This window comes from Chanos chanos, chromosome 4 (genome assembly GCF_902362185.1).
Source record: "Chanos chanos chromosome 4, fChaCha1.1, whole genome shotgun sequence".
Lineage (NCBI taxonomy): Eukaryota > Metazoa > Chordata > Actinopteri > Gonorynchiformes > Chanidae > Chanos > Chanos chanos.
The window spans coordinates 16,857,221-16,883,374 of NC_044498.1; the positions used below are offsets into that span (position 1 = coordinate 16,857,221).

Below are 26,154 nucleotides of genomic sequence, written 5' to 3' on the forward strand. Positions count from 1 at the left end.
GTGTGTGTGTGTGTGTTGGGGGGGGGGGGGGGGGGTTCTACTGTTTGGTCTGCATTACAATACTCTTCCCTCCCCCTGGAATGTGCCCCAGGCTCTTACAGTATTCAGTTAGCTATCAATAGCCAGGTCCTCCTCGGGAGCAGCATGGAAAAAACACATACCTGTTTTCTTCTGGAGCATGGGAGAGGGTAATGACTCTCCGCTCTCACTGTCAGTGGGACAATTTTACGTACCTGAACAGGTCTGAGAAAAAAGAGAGAGAGAGAGTAGAAGAAAGCCATACTGTGAGAAAGACACATTATACGGTCTAAAGAAAATGACATGCATCACTAATTGTAGAGTGTTAGTGGGATTTGAGGACAATTTACTTGCCTGTGATTGTGTGACGTGTGTGTGTGTGTCCGTCCATGCAGTGTGCATGAGGGGAAAAAGGGTGTGTTTTTGTGCATATTTGTGTGTGTGTGAGTGTGTGTGTGCATGGTCGAACTTAATGTAAGCTGTTTAAATTCTGGGATTCTCTTGTTTTCGCTGTGTTCAGTGGCTGTTTTACACTTGCACAGGAGGTGATACATAACAGCTAACAGCTTTCCCAAGAGAATGCTGGAAAAACAGCCGTCTGTACACTTATCCATTTTTGGCAACGTATTAAGAAGAAATCCTGAGAAGCTTATTTCTCAAAAACAACCTTAAGATAACACACACCTAAAAATACATGTCTTAATACCAGAGCCCCAATGAAGCATAAGGCTACAGTGACAACTTTTTCAAATCCATATCCACACACTCAGAAAACAACACTGATCCAGTGCACTCTTCAAAGTGGAGCTAGATTAGAATGATCTTTCATGGAAAACTATTCCTTGTAAAAACAAAGGAACCTACCGTTTTTGTTTATTTTTCACACCTTGTTGGTGGTCTACTGAAAATCTTATGTGATATCTGAAAACTAGACACAGACATACACACACAGGCACAAACACAGATACAGAAACGCTTTGGAGTACTTAAAAAGATGAAATACTTTGGAGTAACGTCAAAAGATACGATATTAGACACTCTCTTAAAGACATGCACGTGGAAGTGGTGTTTGAACAGAAGTAGATTTATGAGTGATGGTAATTTATCTGCTCAGCTCATCCAGCCCTGAGGTCTTGTCTGTCTGGCCTACTTTACTACTCTGACTGAAGAGAAAAAAAAAGAAGGAATAACAGGGTGGACTGACAGAAAGAGAGAGAGAAAGAGGCCTAAGGCTGAAAGGAGAGAGGGAGAAGAAGTTAGGCTAAAGGAGAGAGAGAAGATTAGAAAGGTGATAGCAAAAGAAACCATGTAGAGGGATTCAAACAACTAGGAAATGATTAACAAAAAATGGATGGATTGGACAAAAGAAGAATGCCAGGACAGAGAAGATGACACAGAGTTAGAGAAGTGATGCCTGGGAAAGAGAGGGAGATGGGAAGATCCATTTTCACACACACACGCACAGATACACTTTGTACTGTCACTGTGTCACTTGTACTTGTGTGTGTGTGTGTGTGTCATTGTTTCTGTGTGTCACAGGGACAATGTGACCCAGTCAAACTGCTCACGAGGGCAGAGACTACACAATCAGAAGCATGTCAGTTTTAAGAGGTGTTATGGTCTCTGCTGGAGCAGTGTGTGGTGTGTTTAATTTAGGTTCTCGTAGCTTTTTAGGTTCTACTTGTCCCTATGAGGATTTGAATACCTGACCCAGAATGGAGATTTGCTGAGTTTTTTTTTGTTTGTTTGTGAGTGAAAGTGGACAAAATTTTATAAAACAAGTAAGATGTTTCTGTTACAGTTGAAACAAAATGTATGAAAATATTACTTTTATTATAGTTAGAATTAGGGATTGAATTAGGTTATCAGTTTCCTGTGAAATTTACGTCAGTTAGAAGTTAAGATAATAAATATAAATGTGTGTGTACGTGTGCTTGTGTTTATGATGTTACAACATCAGAGCATACACTAAATTTCTCACTCTTAAGACTTGTTTTTTATCAATGTTTGGGCACACAGCATATAAATGATATCTTTGCAATGTTTAATTCATGAGTAAATTCATGAACTATGATTTGAGTGGACTGAAACAACCAGAAGTTGGTCTGAATTCTCTGAAATTCAGGGTAATTCTACTTAATGGGAATTAAATTTCTGGTCCCTTCTCTGCACTTCTCTGGCCAATCAGCTACAACTGGCTAAACCAACAAATTTAATTTAATCAATTAAATCAAATTCCAAGAACTGAACCTTACCCATATCCTGACCATCAGTTTCACAGTATAGCTCAGAACTGCCCCTGACCGCGACTGAAACTGTTGTTATTCCTTATTGAGAAATTCCTCCAAAACAGTCACTGATGAAACGAACTAAAGGAAAAAGTATATTGAGAACAGCAGAGTGTGAATGTAGTGTTTTGTAGAGAGAGCCTGCAGGGAAAGTAAATGCACTGTTATGTTGGCCTTGAGTGACTCAGGACCTTTTTTTTTTGCTTTGTCTGTGAGAATGTTCTCTTTTAAAACAGGTGTGTGTGTGTGTGTGTGTGGTAGTATAAGACGTGTGTGCAGGCACATTTACGTCAGCAACAGTATGTGTGTGTGTGTGTGTGTCCGAGATTGCGTTTTTGTCAGCATCCCTAAATGCCCATTTGTGTCCCAGCTGTTGTGAGTCTGCTATAAGGTATCTGTCTATCTACCTGTCTGCCTAGCTGTCTGACAGCTGCATTACTTATGTTTGCTATGCTAGTTTTAGTACATGACAAATGTATGTGTGTGTGTTTGCGTGTGTCTGTGTGTGTGAGAGAGCACATGCAGCTCTCAGTACAGGTGTGTGTAGATCTCTGAGGTCATAGCTGTCGTAATATTTGAATGATCCGTTTCTATAAGGTGGAGTGTATTTGTGTTTTAAAAGGAGTGTCTGTCTGATAATCATATTTTACATTTACACCTTGATGCACCTCTGTTGCAAAGGAAGAGTGGAATGTGCTTTTTTGTCATTGGGAACAACATACAGTCTGTGGACTGAGAATACTGTAATACGTCATACTTTCACGCATCAAAGAATATTGTGGTTTGTGTAGTGGGTGTGTGTGTGTGGTATAGGGTGTGTATAACACATATCTTGCCGCAATGGCTTCTAGCGAGTTCAGCTATTTATTTACTCTTGTAGATGAAGTAATGCCGAAGGAGAGAATCAAGAAACAAAAATACTAATCATCTCAAGCTTTTCAAGTGTAATACTCTTTCCAGCTAATCCAATACCTTTACATCTTTCATCTTATAATACCCTTCTTAACTGTGTTAAGAAGGGTATTATAAGACAATACAAGCATTTCTGGAATGTTATGTGGTTTGCTATGCTCAGTTTGTTATGGACTTCAAATGAGTAGCATCTTAGCATGGCTCAGCTTTCAGGATCAGAGCTTTGGCTACAGGATGACAAAGAACGGAGAAGTGATTTTAGTGTACAGAATGTTAAAAGCCAGGTTGTCAACCTCCCAAGCAATCAAACTTAACCTCTGCAGCACCAGTCAAAGGAGAGGGCAGCTGTTGATTGTAGCTGAAAACCTGTATTGTGTGACCGATGCGTGTTGTACCTTCTCCGAGGGTAATTTGGCTAATTCACCGTCAGCGAACAAGACATTTCTTTGGGCATAAACTCAGAATATGATATTTTAACATGAGGTGTGCATGGTGTTTATTGTAAATACTTTGTGAGAAGGTTGTTCTGTTAGTACTCAGAATTGGATGAAGACACAGATCCTATCTTGAGTTTACAAGGGAGATCCAAGAAACGAAAGAATTGCCATTCACCTCTTTTCCAACCCAATTGATGACCAGTCTCTGTGCAGTTATGAGACACTATTAAGATTTCAGTGCAGAATGACCTGAAGGTCAGTTTTCATTCAATGTAACATTAAATCATCTTTCAGTATGCCTCCATTTTTAAACCATAAACACATACCTTCTGTTATTGTGGAGAGAATACAACGGCGAAAGGTCTTAAATGACATAGTGTATAAGCAATCCGCGCACAGCTATGGCTCCTTCGGCGCTGTGTTTATATTGAATGATCTTTCCATGTATTTGGTTAATTGTTGATTTGATGCCACCCATTAGGTAGTGTGTTTACGCCTGGAGCTACTGAAGCAAAACAGAACGAGCAGCGTTCTCTGTGTTAACACTGAATCATTTTATAACTTCTAAGGTCATCATGCCCCTCTAAGACTTAGAGATAAATTACCCCCAGTTTCTTTTTTTTTCCTCTCACAATTTTGCCTTTTTTTTTGTTTTTTTTTTTGCGGTGGTGTATTGTGACTTGAAGGAGCCTGTAAATTGCTGTAATTACAGTGCAGAAAAGCAAGTGCTATTGCCATACAGCCAAGGAGCCGCAGCCTGAGGCGGCTGAAAAGTGACGATGGCTTTGAGTTGGTAAACGTACGTGAGTCTTTTTTATTCTGTTACATAATGTTGTTCTGATTCTTTTTTGTTTGATTTTATAATAAACTTATTTCAACAAAAGCAAGAGTGCAGAACAAGTTGTTATCATCAGTAAGCGTCTGTTCTAATCATTTGTGCGATTCTCACCCATCCAAGACATTTTTCTAGACACCAAGGTAGATTCAAATATAAATAAATACACCCTTTAGTTAAATTCATTCAGCTTGTGTAAATAAAGAACACTGGAAGGCACAAACACAGGCAGTGATTTAAATGCAACTGATAAAAAGCCCATGTTCTACTCAGAACACGGATTAACCTCTGCCTTCACAGAAATCACTGTTCTTTTCAACAGAAATATAATCAACAGCAATAAAAACACTTTGATTAGATTTGACCTCTCACAGCCACTCTTGTGTATTTGTAATGCAAGCTCCTTTTACAAGATTTCATTTACTGCACACGGTTCACGTTTTACCAGAGTAAATGATGTAAACTCAAAGAGGAACAGTATATGTTGTGTACTCCTCGGAGCTGGATAACTTACCAGACCGCGCCTTTTCATGTCGAGATATATGTGCTCTGATGTTCATGTGTTTACTTCAACATTGTAGAGAATTCTTGACTTTAATATTTCTTGACTTAAAGTTCCCATCTCAGCCACAGCTATGATGTCACACGTCAGGAGAAGAGAGAAGGATCAAATTCAGCGGAAGTGAGAGATTCCTCAGTTTACGTTTGTTTATGTTAGCTTTCAGTCATCAGAGACAGTCAGTTACTGTGGGTCCTGTGAGTACCTATCTGTCTAAACACAGGCATACCAACACATCAGTTACTCATAAACTGTGTTACAAACGGAGACGCGCCTTTACTGGATACACACACACACACACTGACATTAACTTAATACCTCGAGATGTCTTACTCCATGTATACAGATATATGACACACTGATATTCTTACAAACACATAGGTGCTGTGCTGTTTGGACAATATACACAAACTCATATTACCAACAAGAGGTATTCAGGAAGACACTACATAATCACACACACACACACAAAATAAAATAGACCTACACTAGTCTTGTGTGTATTTTAATCAGTAATCCTGCACATTTTAAACTGTTTTACACACCTCTGTCGTGTGTATACTGATGAGGTGATCCTGACTCTTATCCTGCAGCTGAAGGGTTTTTGTTTCTCTGTCTGGATTCTCAAGGTCACAGTCTGACAATGTTAGAGAGGATGTGTGGATTCTCAAGGTCACAGTCTGACAATGTTAGAGAGGATGTGTGGAAAATGGAGGTCCTCAGAGTGTGGGAGAGAGACACTGTCCAATTACACTGTACACTCATAACTCATACACGAAAGCACGGCCCACGCCACACACACACACACACACACACATGCTCACACTGCTGCCTGCGCACTGCTACAGAGGGATCGTCATCACCTACGCCGGCCACTGTGATGCTACGTTTCTTGTTTATCATGTGGCTAATACAAAATGATTAAAAAGTCTCACATACTTACAGTTTGACCAGACTTTAGGGAAATCTTGGCTGAGCTGATTTTTTGCACCCATGCTTGTGGAGGACTGTGGACATTTTTATTTATGGGTTAGATTACTGCAACGTCTCTGAGGATTCTGCTCTCTAATTCATTAGCAACCTAGCCTAATGCATACAGCAGCCACGGCAAACCTCAATGACTTTTTGTTTAAATGAAGAAATGTTAAATATTATATGTAAGAGTAAATCTTGTATTTTCCCTCTTTGGTTCGGTCTTGTTCTCATTGCCAGCTCTAAAGTGTTTAGTGACTTGGGTTGACTCAGGTCAGGTGCATGTGTACGTGAGTGTGTGTGAGTTTATCTGTGTTCTTATTGGATTTTAATTCTCCAGTTTCTCAGGCTTTCCACTTCCAAGCTCAGTGGCTTTTGGGTAAAGCAGAGGCCTTACTTGTGTCCCCGGGGTACAGCGAAGCCTCGTCACTCACGTGACTGGCAGTTATGTAGACGCCTACAAGAACTCACTCTACCCTAACCCCCTCATCCTCTCTAAAAAGCGCACTCATCCAAATCAACTACAGCTGCCCCATCATAGAGAGACTAAAAAAAAAAATTGCACCCCATACACACAGTACCTTAGAGGGAACACAAAGAATCACTTAGCGAAAGAAGGAGAATGAGAGAGGGAAGAAGGAGGACAGAGAGAGCAAGTGCACAAATGAAGGAGAGAAAAGAAAAAGAAAAGAGCGAGCAGGAGGTCTCTCCATGAGGACATTAGGGTGATGATGGAGATGTCTGTGAAAACACCATGTGTCCCTTGAGTGGTGTCAGCTGAGACTAAAAGAGAAACTGATGAGAAATGAGAAAGGATGTGCGTCACCACATTTGACAGAGCAAGTTCACCACATTACCCAAAGATGTATGAGCGTGTGTGTGTTCGCGTGTGGTCTCTAACTTGTATCTCCCTCAGTCTTATATCCAATTTACTAAGCACCAGAGAGGAGAGGATGCTCCGTACCCTCTAAGACTTGACACGTATGCCAACCTCTTTATTCCTAAAAGGTGTATGCGTGTAAAGAAAAAGAGGGCCGAGGGGTGGGGGGGACGGGGGGGGGGGGGGGCGCGGGGCGCGAAGGGAGCTCGTTTAGGGGCGACGTCTCGAAACTGGATCGTCTCAGCCATGGAGAGCCAGTCAGGCAGAACCGCAGCCCAACCAGTGAAACCAGATCCTGCAGAAAGTGGGCCACCCTGACTAACCTCTGCTGTACGTTGGATGTCTTTAGGATCTAGAACGGAGCCTTCGCTAAGTTATTGAGTTATTGGCAAAAACGACAGGGCGGTGGGGTGGGGGGGTGGGGGGGTCGCGTATAGAGTTTAGATGAAAAGCAGGTCAGAGCCACAGTCTGTCTTCGCTGTCTTGCTGGTTAAAAAGCCTCTCTATGTAGGTTATGTAAACACAGGTCTGCTGACTGTAATCAGGGCAAGATAAAAGAGAAGAAAGGAGAAATGGTCGGTAGAGGACAAAGAAGAGATGAGAGAAAATGAGACAAGAGGAGGGACAATGAAGGAGCAAGCAGCAGGAAGATAAATTCATCTCCTCTCTTGTATGTGATTGTAAGGTTGTCATGAGCGCGCACAGACATTGTGTTTAGCTCTATTTTCAGAACAGTGGCTCTTAAATGACTGTCTCTAACACACTGTCGGATGTTATAACCACTGAAAGTAGGGCACTGGGTCTCTCAAGTGCACAGTCTCTCCTCTATAAGTTCACACTCATTCTCTTCATTCAGGGTATTCATTAGATTTACAAGACGATACAAAGGACCTGACTCAGGCTTGCGCTTTTAGTCCTGTGCTTTGACTCACACTCTTGAGGGTTATAAGACCAGTTTTATCATTTAATTTCCCCTGCTCACCATATTTGCAATCTAGTGTAATGGCTGAAAAGGCCAAATGAAGGCTGAAATTGGAACAGAGGCCCAGATAGTATTTGAATGTGGTGATACACACACACACACACACACACACACACACACACACAGGCATTCTTGAGTTTGAAAGAATCACTGATGCAGTGGATAATGTGATGACTGGAAGAGGAGAGAAGTTGACATCAATCTGATTATCTGCTGCCTCTGTGCATAGGTCTTACATACCAACGGAATATACAACCACGCATGTAAACACACATGCATTCCTGTTCATATTTAGATAGATAGATAGATAGATAGATAGATAGATAGATAGATAGATAGATAGATAGATAGATAGATAGATAGATAGATAGATAGATAGATAGATAGATAGATATTTTATTGAACCCAAAGGAAATTCAGGATATTTAGGATAATATTAGGATATTTGCATATACACACATGTACAGGTCTACTCCATCTCTCACATTCAAAGTCAAGCATGTACTGACAATGTGCACTCATTCTGACCCCTACACTTACTTACCCTGCCATACAGGCTGAACTCCAATGCCCTGTGCACTCTCTCTCTCTCTCACACACACACACACGCGCATTTTCTCTGGTCTTTGTTCTGTTGTTGCCATGGTAGCTGTCCCTCTCTCTCAGGTGATAGGATGTTAATGTGTCACATCTCAGGGGCAGCCTAGGACCCTGTAATTCTCCACTGCACTCTCGACTTTCTTCCTTCACTAGATTATAAATGCATTAGAGGCAGTGCAAGTCAAAATGTCCCCAGCACACACACACACACACACACGCGCGCGCCCACACACACAGTGTTCCCAAAGCTTCTGTGTGTTTATATGTCAGAGCAACATCGTGGAAGGTATGTTGGGATGAATTCCAGATGCTTCCTTGGGGACACCGTCCTAACCAAAGTGGGCAAAAAGAACTCATTTCTCATTTCTCACATCTTCTCAGGTCTGTACTCTTTTTCCTCCTGTTTTTTACACCTCAACTACAACATCCTCCCCACTTCTCTCATTACAAAGCCATGCTGTTTACAAGCATTTAACAAGGACATAAATGTTTTATTCTGTGAATCACTACAATTTTCTCTGAGTAACAATGCTGTTCTCCTCCCTGTCTTGTGTAACAGGCGTTACCCTGACCAGTACTGTGTCCCCTGATGTTACTGGTCTAATTGCAATCGGAACATTTAATCAGAATGGTAATGAAAGAATCAGTGCAGTCATACAAACCAGTCAGGTTGAGTTAACCATGTGCCCATGGTATACTCTGATTAGAGCTATTCAGCATAACCCGCACAGACACAGAAGACAATGAGACACTGTGCCAAAGAGGAAGACCTGTCAACTGAAATGTCATATTTGTCCTTCTAAGCACGAAAAAAATGCTTAAGAAGACGTTGCCATTTCCAGCATGCCGTGGATTTGTAACAGGGTGCGAAATGTATAACGGGGGGAAACTTTGGATACTGCATCCACTCTGAAGTACAGTATCGAGTTACAGGTAGTCTGAAAAACACAAGCCTGTCTGGACACAAATGCTTTTTTCTTCAGTCTAATCCTTTGAACAACCATTCTCTGTGAAAAAAGTACGGAACATCCAATCAAAACCATATGTCCCACACACACACACACACACACACACACTTCTCCAGTTAAAATTTCCTGTGATTGACAGAAAACTGAACCCTGCTACATTTCTGTCTTTTGCCTGTGGAACTCACTGACTTGATCAAGCACTACTGGGAAATACATTAAAAATGAACTTCAATTCATGGTATCTACGCATTATACATCTCCAAAGGGGTGTACTAAACTTCAAGTCATAGAAACCAAGGACTATGGATACATTTTTTTTTTTTTTCATTTAAAAAAGGTATGAGTTTTGGGAGCTGTAAGTCCAACCCTCTACACTGTCTAGAACAACACAGCATAGCTCCTCACTATCCAAGCCTCCTCGTAGATTTCCCCAGATCAACAGAATGAACCGGAATGAAGAGAGTAAGCTCCACTGAGTGAAATGAATTTTTGATTTTCTTCCGGAAGGGAAATAATACATAATTCAACTCTTTGTTCTCCACTCGACCCATGCAAGGTCAGCACAGTCTCTCCACTTCAATAAACACTGCATTTACAGGCACTCTTCAAAAGGGCTCTCTGTGTGTTTGTGTGTGTGTGTGTGAGAGAGAGAGGGAGAGAGAAAGAGAGAGAGAGCATGTATATCTTTGTATATGTTTTAAAGAGATAGCAAAACTCAGTGTTTATGTGTGTGAGACAAAACAATATTACAATAAGTCTTTAAGTATGTGTAAGTATGAAAATATCAGGAAAACAACGTGCAAGTATTTATAAATGGACAAAGAGGAAGAGTTTGTTTGAGTCCATGTGAGACTGAGGCCACAGACTGCATTAATGTGTCAGACATTCAGAGAGAGACTGGGAATGTGAGTGCGTCGGAGAGAGAGAGAGAGAAAGAAACATATCTTTAAAACATGACTGGCTGCACCGTGTCATCTGAAAAAAATGACCATATTATTGAAAGTTCAGCTGCCACGAAACCGACAATGCCACTGCCAAAAACGTGCGGCCCAAACCCGCCCATACACAGTCCGCAGGCCACATGTGAGATGAATTACGACCCAGCAAACACAGGGCCGCAAAAGAGCCGCCTGGCTCCTCTCTGGAGAAACCCACCACAATTCATCTGTCACACACTTAACAACATGGCTGCAAGCCATCCACCGTCGCTGCCAGAAAACAATGTTCTGTATGCTAAACAACTGCCATGACTTCGGGATGTTCCAGAACTAAGCTTTCAGACGACTGTCAATATTTGACTTCAAAACAGACGTGAACTTGTTTTTTTTTTTTTTTGTAAGCTTTCATTAGCGTTTTTTTTTTTTTTAGTGTTTCGACATCCTTCCAAATGACGGAGTAACACAGAGTATAGAAGTCTTGTATCCAATAGGAAATTGCTTGGGATGCCAGATTAGAGGAATTTAAATTCTTCCTCTTCCTCCACCGCTAATGTAATGTAAAATGGTACTTTGAAGTGTGGAACTGAAGCATAATGTTACCCAAAGCCATCTGCATTAATGTGAGTCAAATTCACACATCTAAGAAAAGAAAAAAGCAGCTTACAGCAACATTTTTCTTTCCCAAAGGAAATGTTCAGAACATCTTGTACTCAAAGGAAGGACTGTGTCTCTCCAGAATTCTTAATTGTTCACCTGCCAATCAAAGTGTATTCGTAAATAAACGCTGGTTCATATGAGAGCCTGTCAATCAGTGGACACCCAAATACATCCCTGGTACATTCCAGAACTTTAGCCAAATTTAAACAGCCCACCAGCACATCTGTTTCCAAAAACCAAACCACAAGCTAATATCACAAAGCGCCTTTTAGTTTCAATTATTCGAGTCTTTTCTATTACAAATTCTATCCACAGGGACCAGTAGCTTTAAGGTGAGGTAAACAATGGTAAAACAGCCACTTTATTCAAAAACCAGTTACACGTTTGTGATGCATTATAATTTTATTTAGGATTTATAGAAAAACTTAAATTCACACACATCCAAGTCTCTCTTTTTTTCTGACCTCTACATTTACTGTGACTTTCTCAGTTTTTTTGAGATACTAAGATAAATTTGTAATTTAAGTATGTGGCTTCCTTCAAAGTGTCCCTCATAAAACTTTTAAACAGCTAAACTGAATAACTTCATATTTATTCTCTTTAAATCCACAGATGTAATGTTTTGTCAGTTGGCTTTCAGCATGCTATGAAAGAGACCGTTGAGAAACATTTAAGGTCCTTTGTGTGACATCAGTAGCCAGTAGACACTGCCATATTTGAGGATTTTGGCGTGGGACAATGCCGCAAGCAGCAGCAGTGATCTCATGTGTAATGAATGCATAAGTGGTTGAATACACAAAGCTCAGTGCTCCCCCAGTGTAGCCCTGACAATTTACCTTTGGCCCATTACTCTTTTATCAGGTGATAGACAGAGGCTGCTTAAGCAAGCTTTTCACTATTAGCCTACGATATATATACACACACACTTACACTGATGTCACTGTTAAGCTATTTTATGACCACCCTCAGACATACAGCCAAGATTTAAGGCGCTCATGGGTCAATCTGTATCCAATAATATCTCTCTCACATTACACCATGCCAGAAAGAAACCTTTTGGTTATATGTCACTGCAGTTTTAGTTCTTTTGCCTTTATGTGTGTTTCTGCTTCTAACCCTTCCATACTGCCTTTGTGTGTGTGTGTGTGTGTTTCTGCCTCTAACCCTTCCATACTGCCTTTGTGTGTGTTTCTGTCTCTAGCCATTCCATATTACATGAACAGGATGGGTGCGTTGGATTTGGGTGTCACAGGCACCACTGGTAAAACTGCTGATTTGAATGGTTACTCTTGGTTAAGACCTAAAACACTGTCGACTGAGACATTTGGCACAAAACATTTTACAAGTGACTATTCACATCATTTTTTCCAGAGAAAGCCACACAATACTTCAGAGAGGAAGCAGTTTATTGAATGGAAGTAGAAATGAGTACATGAAACAGAGCAATAAGACACACTGTACATTTCAAACATTAAGCTTTCTAGAACAATTTCCAACACCTTTCATGAACAATTACTTTGAAGTAATTTGGAGTTGTTCCAAACCAGAAATCTTACCTATTCTCTGCATTCTGTAACAAAAGCTGTTCAAGTTGCATCTGTTAAAAAAAGCAGACATGAGATTCATCACTAATACATTACATATGAATCCTCCATTTTAAAAAAATAATATCAAGGAATACAAAGAAACTGGAAAGACTACATTAAATGTTTATTCCTATTAAGTCAACCTTTATATGCTAGATTTAAGGATGCATACACTGGACTGCATTCTGGGACACTGACAGTCAACACTGTTGACTGGTCTGATGAAACACTGTTCCACACGACAGGATCCAAGTACAGAGAGACAACTTCTGTCTTGGGTTTTAGTGAGGGTTCACTGTACCCCCCCTTTTATGGCCACTAGACACACAGACAGCCTCCAGTGGGCAAAGCATAGGAGGGAACACACATGTTCAGCAACTAAGAGCTTCAAAATCACCCAGTGCTTCCTGCTAAAGGAGCCATCAGGTCTGAAATTAGGTAATGTTAATAGAATTTACCGCGCTCATGACATAGCAGTAACTCCAGATTATGCTAAAACAGCAATGTTTTCCCGTTCAGTGCCTGTTAATGAGAAACATCAATATAAACAACACATTCATAGTTTGTGGGGGAAATAAAACCTAATAAAGGACCAATAAACACAATAATTATATGTGCAATCATCACTTCCCGATGGAGTATTTGATTAAACCAGGAACAAGACTTAATTTGAAAAATAATGAAACAATGGCCTAATGCACTAAACCCACAAGGGATCCCCCCCCTCCCCCCCATTCATTAGGAAAGTATATGCTTGGATGGTAAAAAAAAAATATATATATATATATGCAAGCCACCAAAACCTATTAAACCACGTTTGTGACCAAAATCGCAACGTTACACAATTAAATAGCTTAATTACATTTCTCCCGACAGGCTCCAAAGCAAGGAACACCATGCTTTCACTTTAGCTTTTAGAGACAGTTGTCCTTCCCCCCTGTGTTGATCATGTAAAGCATTGTGGTTTTACATAGGCGAAAAAGGGGACACTGGACAAGGTGCTAAAAGGACGTAAAAAGTGTTCTAATATGTACCGGGGGACGGCTTGCTCTGCGCATCTCCTCTGCCAACGACCATGAGGGGCCCTGTAATGGAGAATAATCATTAGTGCCGGAAAAAGACATTCTGGATATTACCGTGCATCCGAATTGCTAATTTCATGGTTAAAGTGCGCTTGCTAAGAAAACCAGACAACCCTGGACACCAAATTATCCATTTTAACCAATCAATGCGTCAGTGTCTATACGATTCTGAGCGATATTTGTGTTTCTCCCGACAGGATCCGAGGCTAGGAATCAGTAACCTTCACCTCAGGTTTTTGAGAGAGTTATTCTTCCCCCCTGTGTTGATCATTTAGGACACTGAAGGTCTTAAATGGGCAAAAAAGGGGATTCAAACAAAAGTTTGATGTAAAATGTGTAAACGGTTTCAGGGTGAACCTTTACCTTAGCAATCGATGCGAGTCTCCATACATTCTGGCCAGTTGGCTCAAACTGACAACCTAAAATCACATAATACACAATTTTAGCTATGATTTGAATAAAACGGCTAACTAACAAGTGAGTGTTCGTAAAGTCAGTCACGAGAACAAAACCATTCTAAGACTAATGTTGTGCTGCTCGGGCTTCTTGAAGGCCACACATCACCGGGGTCTACCCACGTGGCGGCTTTGTAAAGCTAGCTTAAAGCTACTTGGAAAGTTTTAAGTGCTCATGTACATGTTTTCGTTACTTAACTATGCTCTGTACTTTATACCAAAACAATCTTATGCATAATATGTAGACAGCATTACCCGTAAAACTGCAGTGCTTATACTAAAAAGTACCATGTAAGTTGTAGAAAACCCAACAGCCAATGATTGGCTAGAGTTCAATTTTACCTAACCTCAGTACGCCAACGTTTAATACGTAGCGGGAAATTAAACTGTCACGATGCAGTCCCTTACTTCCCTAAAAAAAAACAAGTATCTGTACTTATTTTCAAGCAACACTGTTAAATTTTGGCTACCTGTCGAATCGTGCGTCCAACACCAGCCAGGGCATATGACCAAAAGAACGATGTGTCGTAAACGACGGAAGGAATGATGGGATTCTTAAAGGTACATGCACACTGATTGGATGATGGGGTCTGATGTTTGCCTAGGGGAAGTAAATAAATAAACCAAAGGAGAATTGATTTATTACTTCTCGTGTTTTTCTCCCACTAGTGGAGTTTCATCGAGTGTAAAGATTTTTTTAGCAATTTTTTTTTTTTTTTTTGCAATATGATGGTCTTACATCTACGTTAAAGATCAGCCGTATTTTTCTTTACTAACCAATCTAACAAGAATCAATCTTGGTCACAGACTATGTTGTAATTACAAGTGTATCCCTAAAAATTCATGAATTAGTACATATCTAGTAAACGACCCTTTAACTTTAACAAGCTTGTGCTTAGTATAAAGTTCATTGGTTATCATCAACCTTCGCAATGCTTTTAAACAGGCCCCATTGGTGTAGTGGTTCTGTCAGTCAATCGAACAGGATTTCTTTTCTCACAGAATGAATGCATTTTCCCATCAAGTAGGCGGGTCGTGTACAAGCCGCTGAGGATGTGATGTATCGTTAGCAACCTGCACCAAGCACTGATGTTTACTGTAAATACGTTCGTCATTTTTATTTAATGACGGAGTTTCATTGAACAAAAATGTACCGATCATAGTGGTAAAGACTGTTAAATGTATAGGTCTGGTCTGTGTCATGCATGTTGCACGTAGCAACGAATACATTCCGAGAACGGAGAAAATTGCTTAGTGTTTTAGCCGAATCTCTTTTTGCGACTGGGATTGTAGCCTGGCCTCCTGTCCAATCCGCGAAATACACATTTGGTCAGTATTGTCCTGCACTTGGAATCATGTTCATTTTATGAAGATGTCAGTGAAGGGAACCCTGTAAACTAAATGACTGTCAGAAATATCGCCTCCATTTGTAATATGGTAAGTGAACAATATTTATCGATTGTTAGCGTGTGGGGAAACCCGGCTTTCTTGTTTGGTCATATGTTGCCTAAGCTTAAGTAGTTCCAAAGTCATGTAAAGAGTCTCAGTCAAGTCTATCTACCTCAGTGGGAACAGCTTCGTTGACCATTGTGATGATGGCTGTCCAAGGTTTATGTTTTCCGTGTGATGTCAGCGTTATAATTAGTTTTATGATTCAGTCACACATGTAAGCAATGGCTGATTTGTCCTGTGGGGTAACGTCTACTGGATGAGTCAATTTAACGTTAGTGGGATTATTGTGAGTGACACGACCGAGTCAACTTGCTCGTTCAGCATCTAATGTTCAAGCGGTCTGAATAACCAAATAGCTGTAAACTGTGAGGGTTACTGTGAGGTTTCCTTTATGAACTGGAGCACAGGCGCATAAAGAGAAGTAGGCTAATCTGTATTTAAAGGGTCTTTTTGCAAACTAGGAGGAAAAGAAGAAACTTCCGGGAGAAACTGGTTTATGATTAGCAAACATAAGTAGTGACGATAGCCTTTCCTGTTTGCTCATAAAATTTCCATTTGCTTGGACTATTGCCTTAATAAAGTGACCAAATTTGCGTAGCACACCGGTGAATATTAATTAAGTTTGCACGTGGTGTGGCCAGACCAAACATAGGAGTGACGTCATTTTTGGAACAGGGCAGTTGAGTTGTTGTTCTAAAAAACAACTGGTAGAGTGGTCTCATCATTTTCAGTGTTTGTGAATAATGACAGTATGTTGTTTGAGTTAAACATTTAAATAGTTTGGTGTGGTATCATTTTTGATGTCATGAAACACAGGCTGTGGACACAACCATATTAATGACATGTTTTAGAAGACCCTTTCACCGGTGGCAGCGACAGCTTCTTCCCTATCAGAGTCTGAATGAATCTGGATCACTTCAGAGACAAGATTAGTACAAAGCAGTGGGTCACTGTAACTAGAGGGGCGAAGTGGTTTCAGTGAGAACTGACTAATCAAATCCATTTACAGTTTTGTTATCAGATCCACTGTAGCTCACTTTGTGTTGTTATTGTTGTAATGCTCGAACAATTATTCCAACTGAGCTATAGCTGAACTCGCTCTCAAATCTACAAACACATACCACTGCAGGGCCAGTATGATGGACCAGAAACACACTAAACTCAAATGTAACTTTTTAATGATTGTATTTTTAGATATGGTTTCCAGAGATTACAAATGGCAGTTGCATATTAGCCTACATATTTCCAAAAACTGGCTTCATTGCTCTCTTCAGTAGTATATTTATATTCTGTCTTACTTTCTCTCATTGTGCTATTTTATTTCTCTCATCTGTGCTTTTTACCACCTAATTTACTATCACATTTTTTGTTTGATTCCTAGTCGATTATCCAGCTTTTAATGATAAGACATTCTTTCCTATTTTCCATCCTGTTGCTGGAGAGGCTGTGGTGTTATTGTCCTTTATTTATGAGTGACTGTTCTCTGATTAATTAGTGGTTTTAGAAAGAAAGTCTACACAGGCGTCAAACACCTTACAATGAACTCCCATTGACACATCCCATCTTACTGCCTGTTTACACGTTGAGTGCGTTCATTACATACTAAATAAATAAATAAGTAACGATTATAGCGCTGTATTAAAAATAACACGCGTCTACAAGAGCCCGTTCTGACATTTGTGAATCTCTTTCTGTCCACATGAAGCTGTGGAGAGAGAGAGAGAGAGAGAGTGTCAAGTGTGTACAGTTAGACCATTCAATGACACAGTGCTGCATGAAGAGAGAAACACTTCACCTGAATGAAAAGATATTGCATAACTAACAAAATTAACACGATTCAAAGAACAACAACAGAAAAAACAAACAAACGAAAATAGATATGCTATTTTCAGTTGCGTACAAATACAGAAAAGGATAGAAAGAGATGGAAGACAGCAGAGCCCAGCTGGCATGGTTAGAGGAGAGGATGCTATTCATTTGCGGACTAATGGTGTATGTTAATAATGACTTTTGTGTAATAGCATAGCATACCAACCTGTGTGTTTCTGCAGGCCTGACTGCACCTTAGTGTTCAGTTATGTAACCTAACGTCCAATAGGACACTCTGACTTAGCGCCATGATGGCCGCTTGCTGCAGGGGGTCATTGAACACAGATGCAGAGATAGGTAATGGCCAGCGCTGCCCCACACTGCACATTTCTCAGCTTTAATTTCATGGTTTGTGTGTGTGTGTGTGGTGTGTGTGTGTTCAGATGTGCACGGTCATGTGTATGTTCACATGGGCTCCATGGAAAATTGTGACAGTACTAGCAATTCAGTGGTGTGTGTTTTTGCGTGCATGCGTGTGTGTGTGTGCATCTGTCTGCATTTTTGTATGTGTCTGCACTTTCAGAACTTTGTGTGGATTACAAAGACAAGCTTTTTGGTCATCTGGGACAGGAAGAAAATGAGGGTCATTTAAAGGCAAACGTGATTCAAGTCTCTCTTTATTATCCCTGCACAATGACATGGTTTCTTTTCCTCAAGCTTTGAGCCTGTGGAAATCAATAGCCTTTTTTATGAGCATAAATTCTCTGTCACTGTAGCTGAAGAACTTTAAAAAATCTTGAAACTCACTCTTACAATGAGGTGCTTATATGGTCTAGAGTCAATGGGCAGCTAACATTTGTAATAGGTTGAAATGGAAACCACCTTGAGTTCATATTTCACCTCGTGAAATAGCTGGGACTCTGATATGTATCTCAGATCATTTACACTAAACAATACATGTCACGTAATAGTCTGCCAATCAGATGTCAGTCATTTCCCCACATATCCTTGACAGGGACTTTGATGTCTTTGTAATGTTGTGTTCTTGCTAGATTGTGCTTAATCAAATTGGCCAGACACAGCGATGCCTGATCCAGCGAGTGGTTCATTAAACTAATGCGTTTGAGTGCGGTCTGAAATGCATTCCATCTGTGCAACTGACTGCAAATGGTAACAGTGAACGATAAATGTCGATTCTTTTTTTTTTGTTTGTTTGTTTGATCCAGCTTTCCAACACTGTTAAGTTGTCAGGTCTTTTCTAACATGATGAAGGGAAATTTGGATCAAGTGTATTTGTGTTGCTTTGGCCTTGTCCCAGGTAGTGGCTTGGTATTATTTTGGTCTTTGCTTAGAACAAAAAGTAATAACATAAGTTGCTCAAGCTATTTTGTTCGAGAGTCATGCCTACCACAAATGAACATTGCTGAGAAGAACAGAACACCACAAATTATGCCCCGATGTCCCAACATCTCATCTCTGGCCATGGCTGTCCTTTTGCCCATGGTATTTGTATTATTAAGGTATTCAAGATAGAACTAAGAAGAACTGATCCTCTCTTTGTTATTACATGCATAAAATAGAAATTGTTGCGGATCACAAGGTGATGTGTTTGTTTCTCTTTTCCCATATGTTGACGTTGGCAGGGACGTAGTGTTTTCTTTTGCGAACTGGGACAGGTTTTTTTTCCCTCGCTGTTTTCTCCTCACATGCAGACATGTCACTGATGTAATTAAAGCCATAGATCTAAGTCAGAAAAACAAGCAGCCGCACAATTAAACGTCCAAGCCTGGGTCATTTCCACTCTACCTGTTACTGGCATTTCTTTTTATTGCTTTTGGGGCCGCTTTATAAATGATTCATAATTATTTTTCAAGAATGGGACAGATGTCATTATGTCTCTCTCACGTTCTCTTTTTCTCCTCCTGTTCTTTCTTTAGGGCACCAATGCCTCTGCTCTGGAGAAAGACATTGGTCCAGAGCAGTTTCCCATTAATGAACACTACTTTGGATTGGTCAATGTAAGTGTCAAACAAACGTCTCTGGAATCCTCTAGAAAAACAGATTTAGCATTAAAATAGATCATTTGTCCAACAGGGCCAAACCTGAGGAAGCAATATCCGTAGATATTGAAATGCCATGTGATTGTAGCTGTGTAATTAGTCTGCTTTGAACTCTCCTCAAAATTCTGTTTAAACAGTACAAGCAGTTTGTTTGTATATTTATGTTTAGTAAAGTAGGCCAAAATTGGAAGTTAAAAAAAATTTGAAATTTAATACGATGTGTTCCTGAATTACACAAACCTTAATTTGTGCCACATGGAATAACACAACATGCAGAAGAAAAATCGACTCCCAACAGCTTCTCTCAGAAGAACAGTTCTGTTAAAATCACTGGCAATCCATTCATATCAGGAACCGATGTTTATTTGTATTTGAATTGTGTACATGCAAAACTTCATGTTTGCATCTGTCCCAGGAATATCATCTTGGTACTGGATATCTAAAACTGAGAGCAGGTCAAACTGACATGTGTCGCTGGTAGCAGACAGCTGTTTATGTTAAATTTAACGATTAAATTTGAATATTTGATAAGCTTTTCAAGTGAAGCATTAATATTCAGTCAGTCATTTACATGTTTTGTCTGACCAAAAGTCATTATAACCTCACGCTTATCCATCATTCAATATTCTCTTCAGATTCCCATGGCTAATCTCATTACTCCTTTTATAAGTTAAACAATAGTGAAAACCACTCCTTTCCTTTATATAAAACCCAATGATTTTACCACTTTATGTCACACACCGTGAATCTGTCTGACCAACTATGGGACAGAAAGCCACTACACAAGTCTTTTTGAGATGGTGTTTGCGAACATATCTGTTTGAATGCCATGATAACACTTGTACGAGCATATATGAAAGTGCAGCATCACTGAAAAATGAAATGTTGATTTGAGTGACTCCCGAGTGGATGGTTACCATATGTAGTAAAACACTGTACAGAAGACCACAAAAACACTTATATCTCCTTTTCAAAAGCAGCAGCCAGTTGCACCAGTGCAATGCCACATCACCTTGGCAACATTTAGTGTTATTCCTGTTTTTTGTTATAAGCCCAGTGTTATCAGTGTTGCATAGGAACCCCGGAGTTATCTGCTCCCACTTCAATAATTTAATCATCCATCTGATGTGGATTTGAGACTTGTGTATAAACTCAGACTTTCAGACCTAATCAGTTCTGAGGGACTGTAAACACTGTCTCCATCCTCCATCCAAAGCTGGTTAGTGGTCATGTGCTAGCTTGTAAGTAGATGTTGTACAAAGGAGGTAGATTTGAGGATGAACAGCATCCACCAGCAGGGCACAAAGCACAGCGTAAAGTCATTGTTTATTCAGCTTTCATTTAACGCCAGTCCTTCATTAAGTGCATCTCCTTTTCCTTCTCTCTCTGAGGAACTTCTTAAATCGACTTGCAGTGCATAAGTGATGAAGAGGCCCAACGAAAATATGCTCTCTCTCTCTCTCTTTCTTTCTCTCTCTCTGTCTCTCTCTCTCTCTCTAGTTTGGAAACACGTGTTACTGTAACTCGGTCCTGCAGGCTCTGTATTTCTGCCGGCCGTTCAGGGAGAATGTGTTGGCCTATAAAGCCCAGCAGAAGAAGAAGGAAAACCTCCTCACGTGCTTGGCTGACCTCTTCCACAGCATCGCCACGCAGAAGAAGAAAGTCGGCGTGATCCCACCCAAAAAGTTCATCTCACGTTTGCGCAAGGAAAATGGTGAGAGGGCATAAGCCTTGACCTTGACCTTGACCTTTTGTCTGAACCCTTACCTTGAGCTTAGGTTACAAGCGTATGCTCTGAGTTCGGATCAGAAGATCCACCACTGTCACAAAACTGAAACAATCCTTTAAAAAAAAAAAAAGAACCTAAATGGGGATTGTATGAATTAAGAAGTGGTTGATCTAGGATCAGTTAATGTCTCTCATAATTTTAATAAATAGATTGATATTGACCACGGGGAGATGATCCCAGATCAGCGCTTTAATTCTAAAATGCTTGTTGTAGACTAGTCTAGGACTTCGAACAGTCAACAGAACATTTGGTTTATTGCACTGCTTAATCAAACAAACAAAACTTTACTAATTGTCCAAATTTGTTGTGGTTTATTTGTTTGCTTTTCATCATTTCAAAGACTCTGTTTGCTTTTCATCGTTTCAAAGACTCCGTGGCATGTTGGAGCTAGTATTGAAGACACTGAGACAATTTCAAACAGTTTACATGAATTTGAGCAACTGATTATCTTTTGGGAATTAGAATCTTTTCACTGTATTCCCAGTCTGGTCAATAGTTTTCATCATTCTTAAAGCACAGACTAAAACACATTTAGACATTATTTCTCTCGTGGTGGTTCATTCTTTTGCCCTCTGTCCTCCATTGTGTGGACTATGCTGAGTATGCAGGACAAGGGGCAGGTGTGTGGGATCAGGTGTATGTAGAGGGAGAGAAGCAGTCTTCTCTCAGTTCATATCTGGAATAAAGGAGGATTTGTTCTGCCGTCTCACTCCAGAATGTTCTCTCAATGAATAAACAATACAGGGCTCTGTCAGGATTGGGGAGCAGTCAGCCAACTACCCATACTCTCTCTCTCTCTCTCTCTCTCTCTCTCTCTCTCTCTCTCTCTCTCTCTCTCTCTCTGACACACACACACACACACACACTCACATGCACACACACCCAGAGTACATTTGTGTGTGTCACTGATCATTGCTGATATCCATTGGGTATCCATGTATGTTTAAATGTTTATATCATGTTGCTCTTTTGAATCAGATGTGTATGTTTAACTCTTTCCAGCATTAAATTAAAGTGTTGTGTACCGGTATATCACATAACTCAGCAAAACTCAAAACTCATCTCTGAGGATACTGAGCAGTGACCCTGATCTGGTCTTTTCAGTTATTAACTGGTCCCTATTGGTACAACCCATTACAAACAAATTAGAACCTTTTTATGGACCATAGTATCTCTGGTGGACTGTACTCAAAGTAGGCTTAGAGCTCAAACAGTTTTCCAGACCTGTGGTGATGCCTTTGAAAGATAAACTCCTGATTGAGAAATACTAATCTACCCTTTGTTGTTTCTTCCCACTCTCTGTTTACCAAAGAGAACTTCATGTTGTTGTGAGAACACAAAAGATTGCCACACACAGTCCCTCTACGTAAACAAATATGTTTTCTGACAAATGAAATTTGTGTTCCTTCCTGAGGAAGTTAATGACATGTTTTTCTATTTGTGAGAGGTCAGATTGTTTGCATGCAGCTCAAGTCACAGACCGTTTCTACCTGAAGTAATCTCAAGTCATATGAGGTCTGCATGACTATCGACCTTTCAACGTTGTGGACGTATTATTCATGTTACTAACATTGAAACTCGTGTGTTTTTCCTCTCCCCTGTCTACAGATCTGTTTGATAACTACATGCAGCAGGACGCTCATGAGTTTCTCAACTACCTGCTGAACACTGTGGCTGACATCCTGCAGGAGGAAAAGAAGCAAGAAAAACAGAACGGACGACTGAAGAACAACGGAAACGCCGTCGCCTCGGAAACCGAGGCCGAGAACAAAACGGAACCCACCTGGGTTCACGACATCTTCCAGGGCACGCTGACCAATGAGACGCGCTGTCTCAACTGCGAGACGGTGAGAGGAGCGTGGTGATTGGTTGACTCATTGATCTAGATGTGACTCTTCTAAGAGATTCATACAGTGACACTGAAGTCAGATTTAGTGACATTGTCTACTGCTCCAATTCTTTTTATGAATTTATTATTTTTTTTTATATGGAGTCACTCAGTGATGGCAGACATGAAAAATGAATCAATATTCACAAATCAGTTTTATTATGAGGGTACATCATTAACCTTAAGGGAGTGAGAAAAGGAACCAGTTTTCCACACTCCACAGCATCATCCCAGGTTCTCTAAGTCATTGACTGAGTGGGTTTGCGGTATTCAGCTGGGGGTCTTGTGAGGATGGCTGTGCAGTGTGAACCTCTGTGAACTCAACTATCACCTCCAGTGGGTGCTCCCGACACCCCGCCCCTCCCCTCCCCTCCCGTTACAGGAACTCACCCAGGCCAATCAAGTCAGGCCAGGAGTGCCTGCCTAGTGAGCAGTAAATGATGATACCGTCTGGTTCCAGAGGAAGAGAACTGGGCTAACTAGGTTGAAAATAAGAATGCCTCATCTGCCGTGCAACACATCAGCCTCAGCATCCTCTAATCAAATGACAGGATTCTTTGGAGTTTCTTTGGAGTGTGGACTCTTTCTGTCTTCTCTCTCTCTCTCTCTCTCTCTCTCTCTCTCTCTCACACACACACACACACACACATACACATACTCTCACTCTTGCTGATGCTCTGTCTGCTACACTTGGATGACCTCTAATAATCTGTGGTCAGTCTGTGGTTTAATAAGACAGTTTGACAGAGATTAGCCATAAATCTGCATAAGAACAATGTGTCGGTGAGTTCATATATTCACATATTGTACACGCTCTCATCTCGCCTGGACCTGCCTGTGCTGATGGTGAGCTTTGACTCATAGAGTGGATGACCTTAAACAGCTCATGCAGATCAAAGACACCGCTGTGTGTGTTTGTGTGTGCTTGTGCGTGTGTGTACTCTTAGAGGATAACATTATTTACAGGCAAAACCCAAAACGGGTACATTATAACCTGAGTGGGGCTTGTGAACAGATACTCATTCCCTCTCTTTCACTTTCTCTCTCTCTCTCACACACACACACTCACCTGCAGATTTCTCTTGTGCCTCCTGCAGGTCAGCAGCAAAGATGAGGACTTCCTGGACCTGTCTGTGGATGTGGAGCAAAACACATCAATAACACACTGTCTCAGGTACACACAACAAAAATAGAACCAATTTGTTTTTCCCTTAATGCCTAGACTGTGTGGTAAATATCTGTTCTCTGTAAAAACAGGGACTTCAGTAATACAGAGACTCTGTGCAGTGAATACAAATACTACTGTGAAACATGCTGCAGCAAGCAAGAGGCACAGAAACGGTATAACATATCTCTTTACGTATTACATTACAATACATTTACTCATTTAACAGACGCTAAATCTTTTACCGTGTGTGTTCCCCTCAATTTTATGTTTAGTACACGTGGAGCTGCACGTGATGTTTAAGAAATGGGCTGTGTATGTGTACATCTTGTAATGTGTTGTGTCATGTTTGTGTGTTGTTTCTCTAGTATGCGGGTGAAGAAGTTGCCTATGATACTAGCCCTGCATCTGAAGCGCTTTAAGTATATGGAACAGCTCCATCGCTACACTAAGCTGTCCTACCGCGTGGTCTTCCCTCTGGAGCTGCGTCTCTTTAACACGTCTGGGGACGCAGTTAACCTCGACCGCATGTACGACCTGGTCGCTGTGGTCGTTCACTGTGGCAGGTATGAGAGTCCGCTCATCTGGTATAGGGTATTAAACCACGTTCTCTCTCTCTCTCCTTCTCTCTCGCACTCTCTCTCTGTCTCTCTCTCTCTCTCTCTCTCTCTCACACACACACACATACACACACGCTCACACATAAACACATACAGACATACACACACACGCACGCACGCACACAAACAGAAGCACTCATGAGTACACTCCATCCTCACACATATGTACTGATTTGTATGCTCCCTAATCATACATCCATTGTGCACACAGGGTTATACATGTGCACACACCTCATTGTCATTTCTCTGTTCTGTTTGCCAGTGGTCCCAATAGAGGACACTACATTACAATAGTGAAGAGTCATGGCTTCTGGTTGCTGTTCGACGATGACATTGTAGAGGTGTGTGTGGCTAATCCTTTTATGTGTGTATGCTTTATCCTTTTAGTGTGCCTGTCCACATGTACACACATTTGTGTTTTTTCATCATTCATGAAGTGTATTTGATATTTTTGTCAATCTGCTATCTTTAAAAAAGACCTCTCTCTCTCCCTCTCTCTCTCTTTCTCTCTCTCTCTCCCTCTCTCTCTCTCTCTCTCAGAAAATTGATGCCCAGGCCATTGAAGAGTTTTATGGATTGACCTCTGATATTTCCAAGAACTCAGAGTCAGGCTACATTTTGTTTTATCAGTCCAGGGAGTAACGAGAATAAAGGGAGGGAAGCAGAGAGCGAGAGAAGAAGGGAGGGAGAGAGTGGGAGAATCAGTGGGAAGGGAAAAAGAAAAGCTGCTCATCTGTGAACCTGAACACGACTTTTTTTTTCCCCACACCCTCCTCTACCATCCATCTCCACTCAGGAACGCTCTCACTGAGGCTTGTGCCAGTATCTCCCTTAGCCTTCCCCCTCGCCAATCCTCGATTTGCCAATACTACATTTCCCAGAAACCTTTTGTCTGCCCCCTCTGTTTGCACTCTGGAAAACTTCTCTGTCAAACTGACCCTTCTTCACCTGCATTTGGAAGGCACTTTATAAAGAAAAAAAAAGCAAAACAAACAAACAAACAAACAAACAAACAAAAAAAACCCAACAAACACAAAAAAGCAACAAAAAAAGACAATACATTTTGAAAACTTGAAGGAATCGCAACGCTGCAAGTGCAACAATGACCGTACGACTTAAAAGATGCTCAGGAGCTTTGGTGCTCAAGCGAGGGGCCGGGCGTTTGTGTCTGCAGTTGTCTGAGAATCTGTTCATCTGTCTGA

General features: G+C 40.8%; 1 protein-coding gene, 2 long non-coding RNA genes and 2 other non-coding genes across 6 annotated transcripts; 1 reads left to right on the forward strand and 4 right to left on the reverse strand.

The window, feature by feature from the left end:
• Positions 1-12,434: 12,434 nt before the first annotated feature.
• On the reverse strand, positions 12,435-13,686 carry LOC115810597 (uncharacterized). Its single transcript, XR_004025246.1, has 3 exons — positions 13,667-13,686; positions 13,091-13,154; positions 12,435-12,643 (listed from the first exon to the last, which is right to left on the reverse strand). It is a non-coding gene; the product is annotated as an uncharacterized LOC115810597 (long non-coding RNA).
• LOC115811006 (small nucleolar RNA SNORA26) lies at positions 12,860-12,980 on the reverse strand. The gene has a single exon (XR_004025267.1). It is a non-coding gene; the product is annotated as a small nucleolar RNA SNORA26 (small nucleolar RNA).
• On the reverse strand, positions 13,675-14,680 carry LOC115810598 (uncharacterized). The gene is made up of 3 exons (XR_004025247.1): positions 14,640-14,680; positions 14,078-14,133; positions 13,675-13,717 (listed from the first exon to the last, which is right to left on the reverse strand). It is a non-coding gene; the product is annotated as an uncharacterized LOC115810598 (long non-coding RNA).
• On the reverse strand, positions 13,894-14,014 carry LOC115811005 (small nucleolar RNA SNORA26). Its single transcript, XR_004025266.1, has one exon. It is a non-coding gene; the product is annotated as a small nucleolar RNA SNORA26 (small nucleolar RNA).
• An 890-nt stretch (positions 14,681-15,570) lies between the features above and the next one.
• On the forward strand, positions 15,571-25,594 carry usp46 (ubiquitin specific peptidase 46). 2 transcript variants are annotated; one of them, XM_030772031.1, is made up of 9 exons: positions 15,571-15,606; positions 19,368-19,448; positions 20,991-21,204; positions 22,888-23,126; positions 24,265-24,341; positions 24,425-24,508; positions 24,701-24,898; positions 25,215-25,293; positions 25,493-25,594. In XM_030772031.1, exons 1-9 carry the CDS (start codon positions 15,571-15,573, stop codon positions 25,592-25,594), a joined length of 1,110 nt encoding a protein of 369 aa, XP_030627891.1. The 2 variants fall into 2 exon arrangements, with proteins under 2 accessions (XP_030627891.1, XP_030627892.1); XM_030772032.1 differs by having other exon boundaries at positions 21,027-21,204.
• Positions 25,595-26,154: the final 560 nt, after the last annotated feature.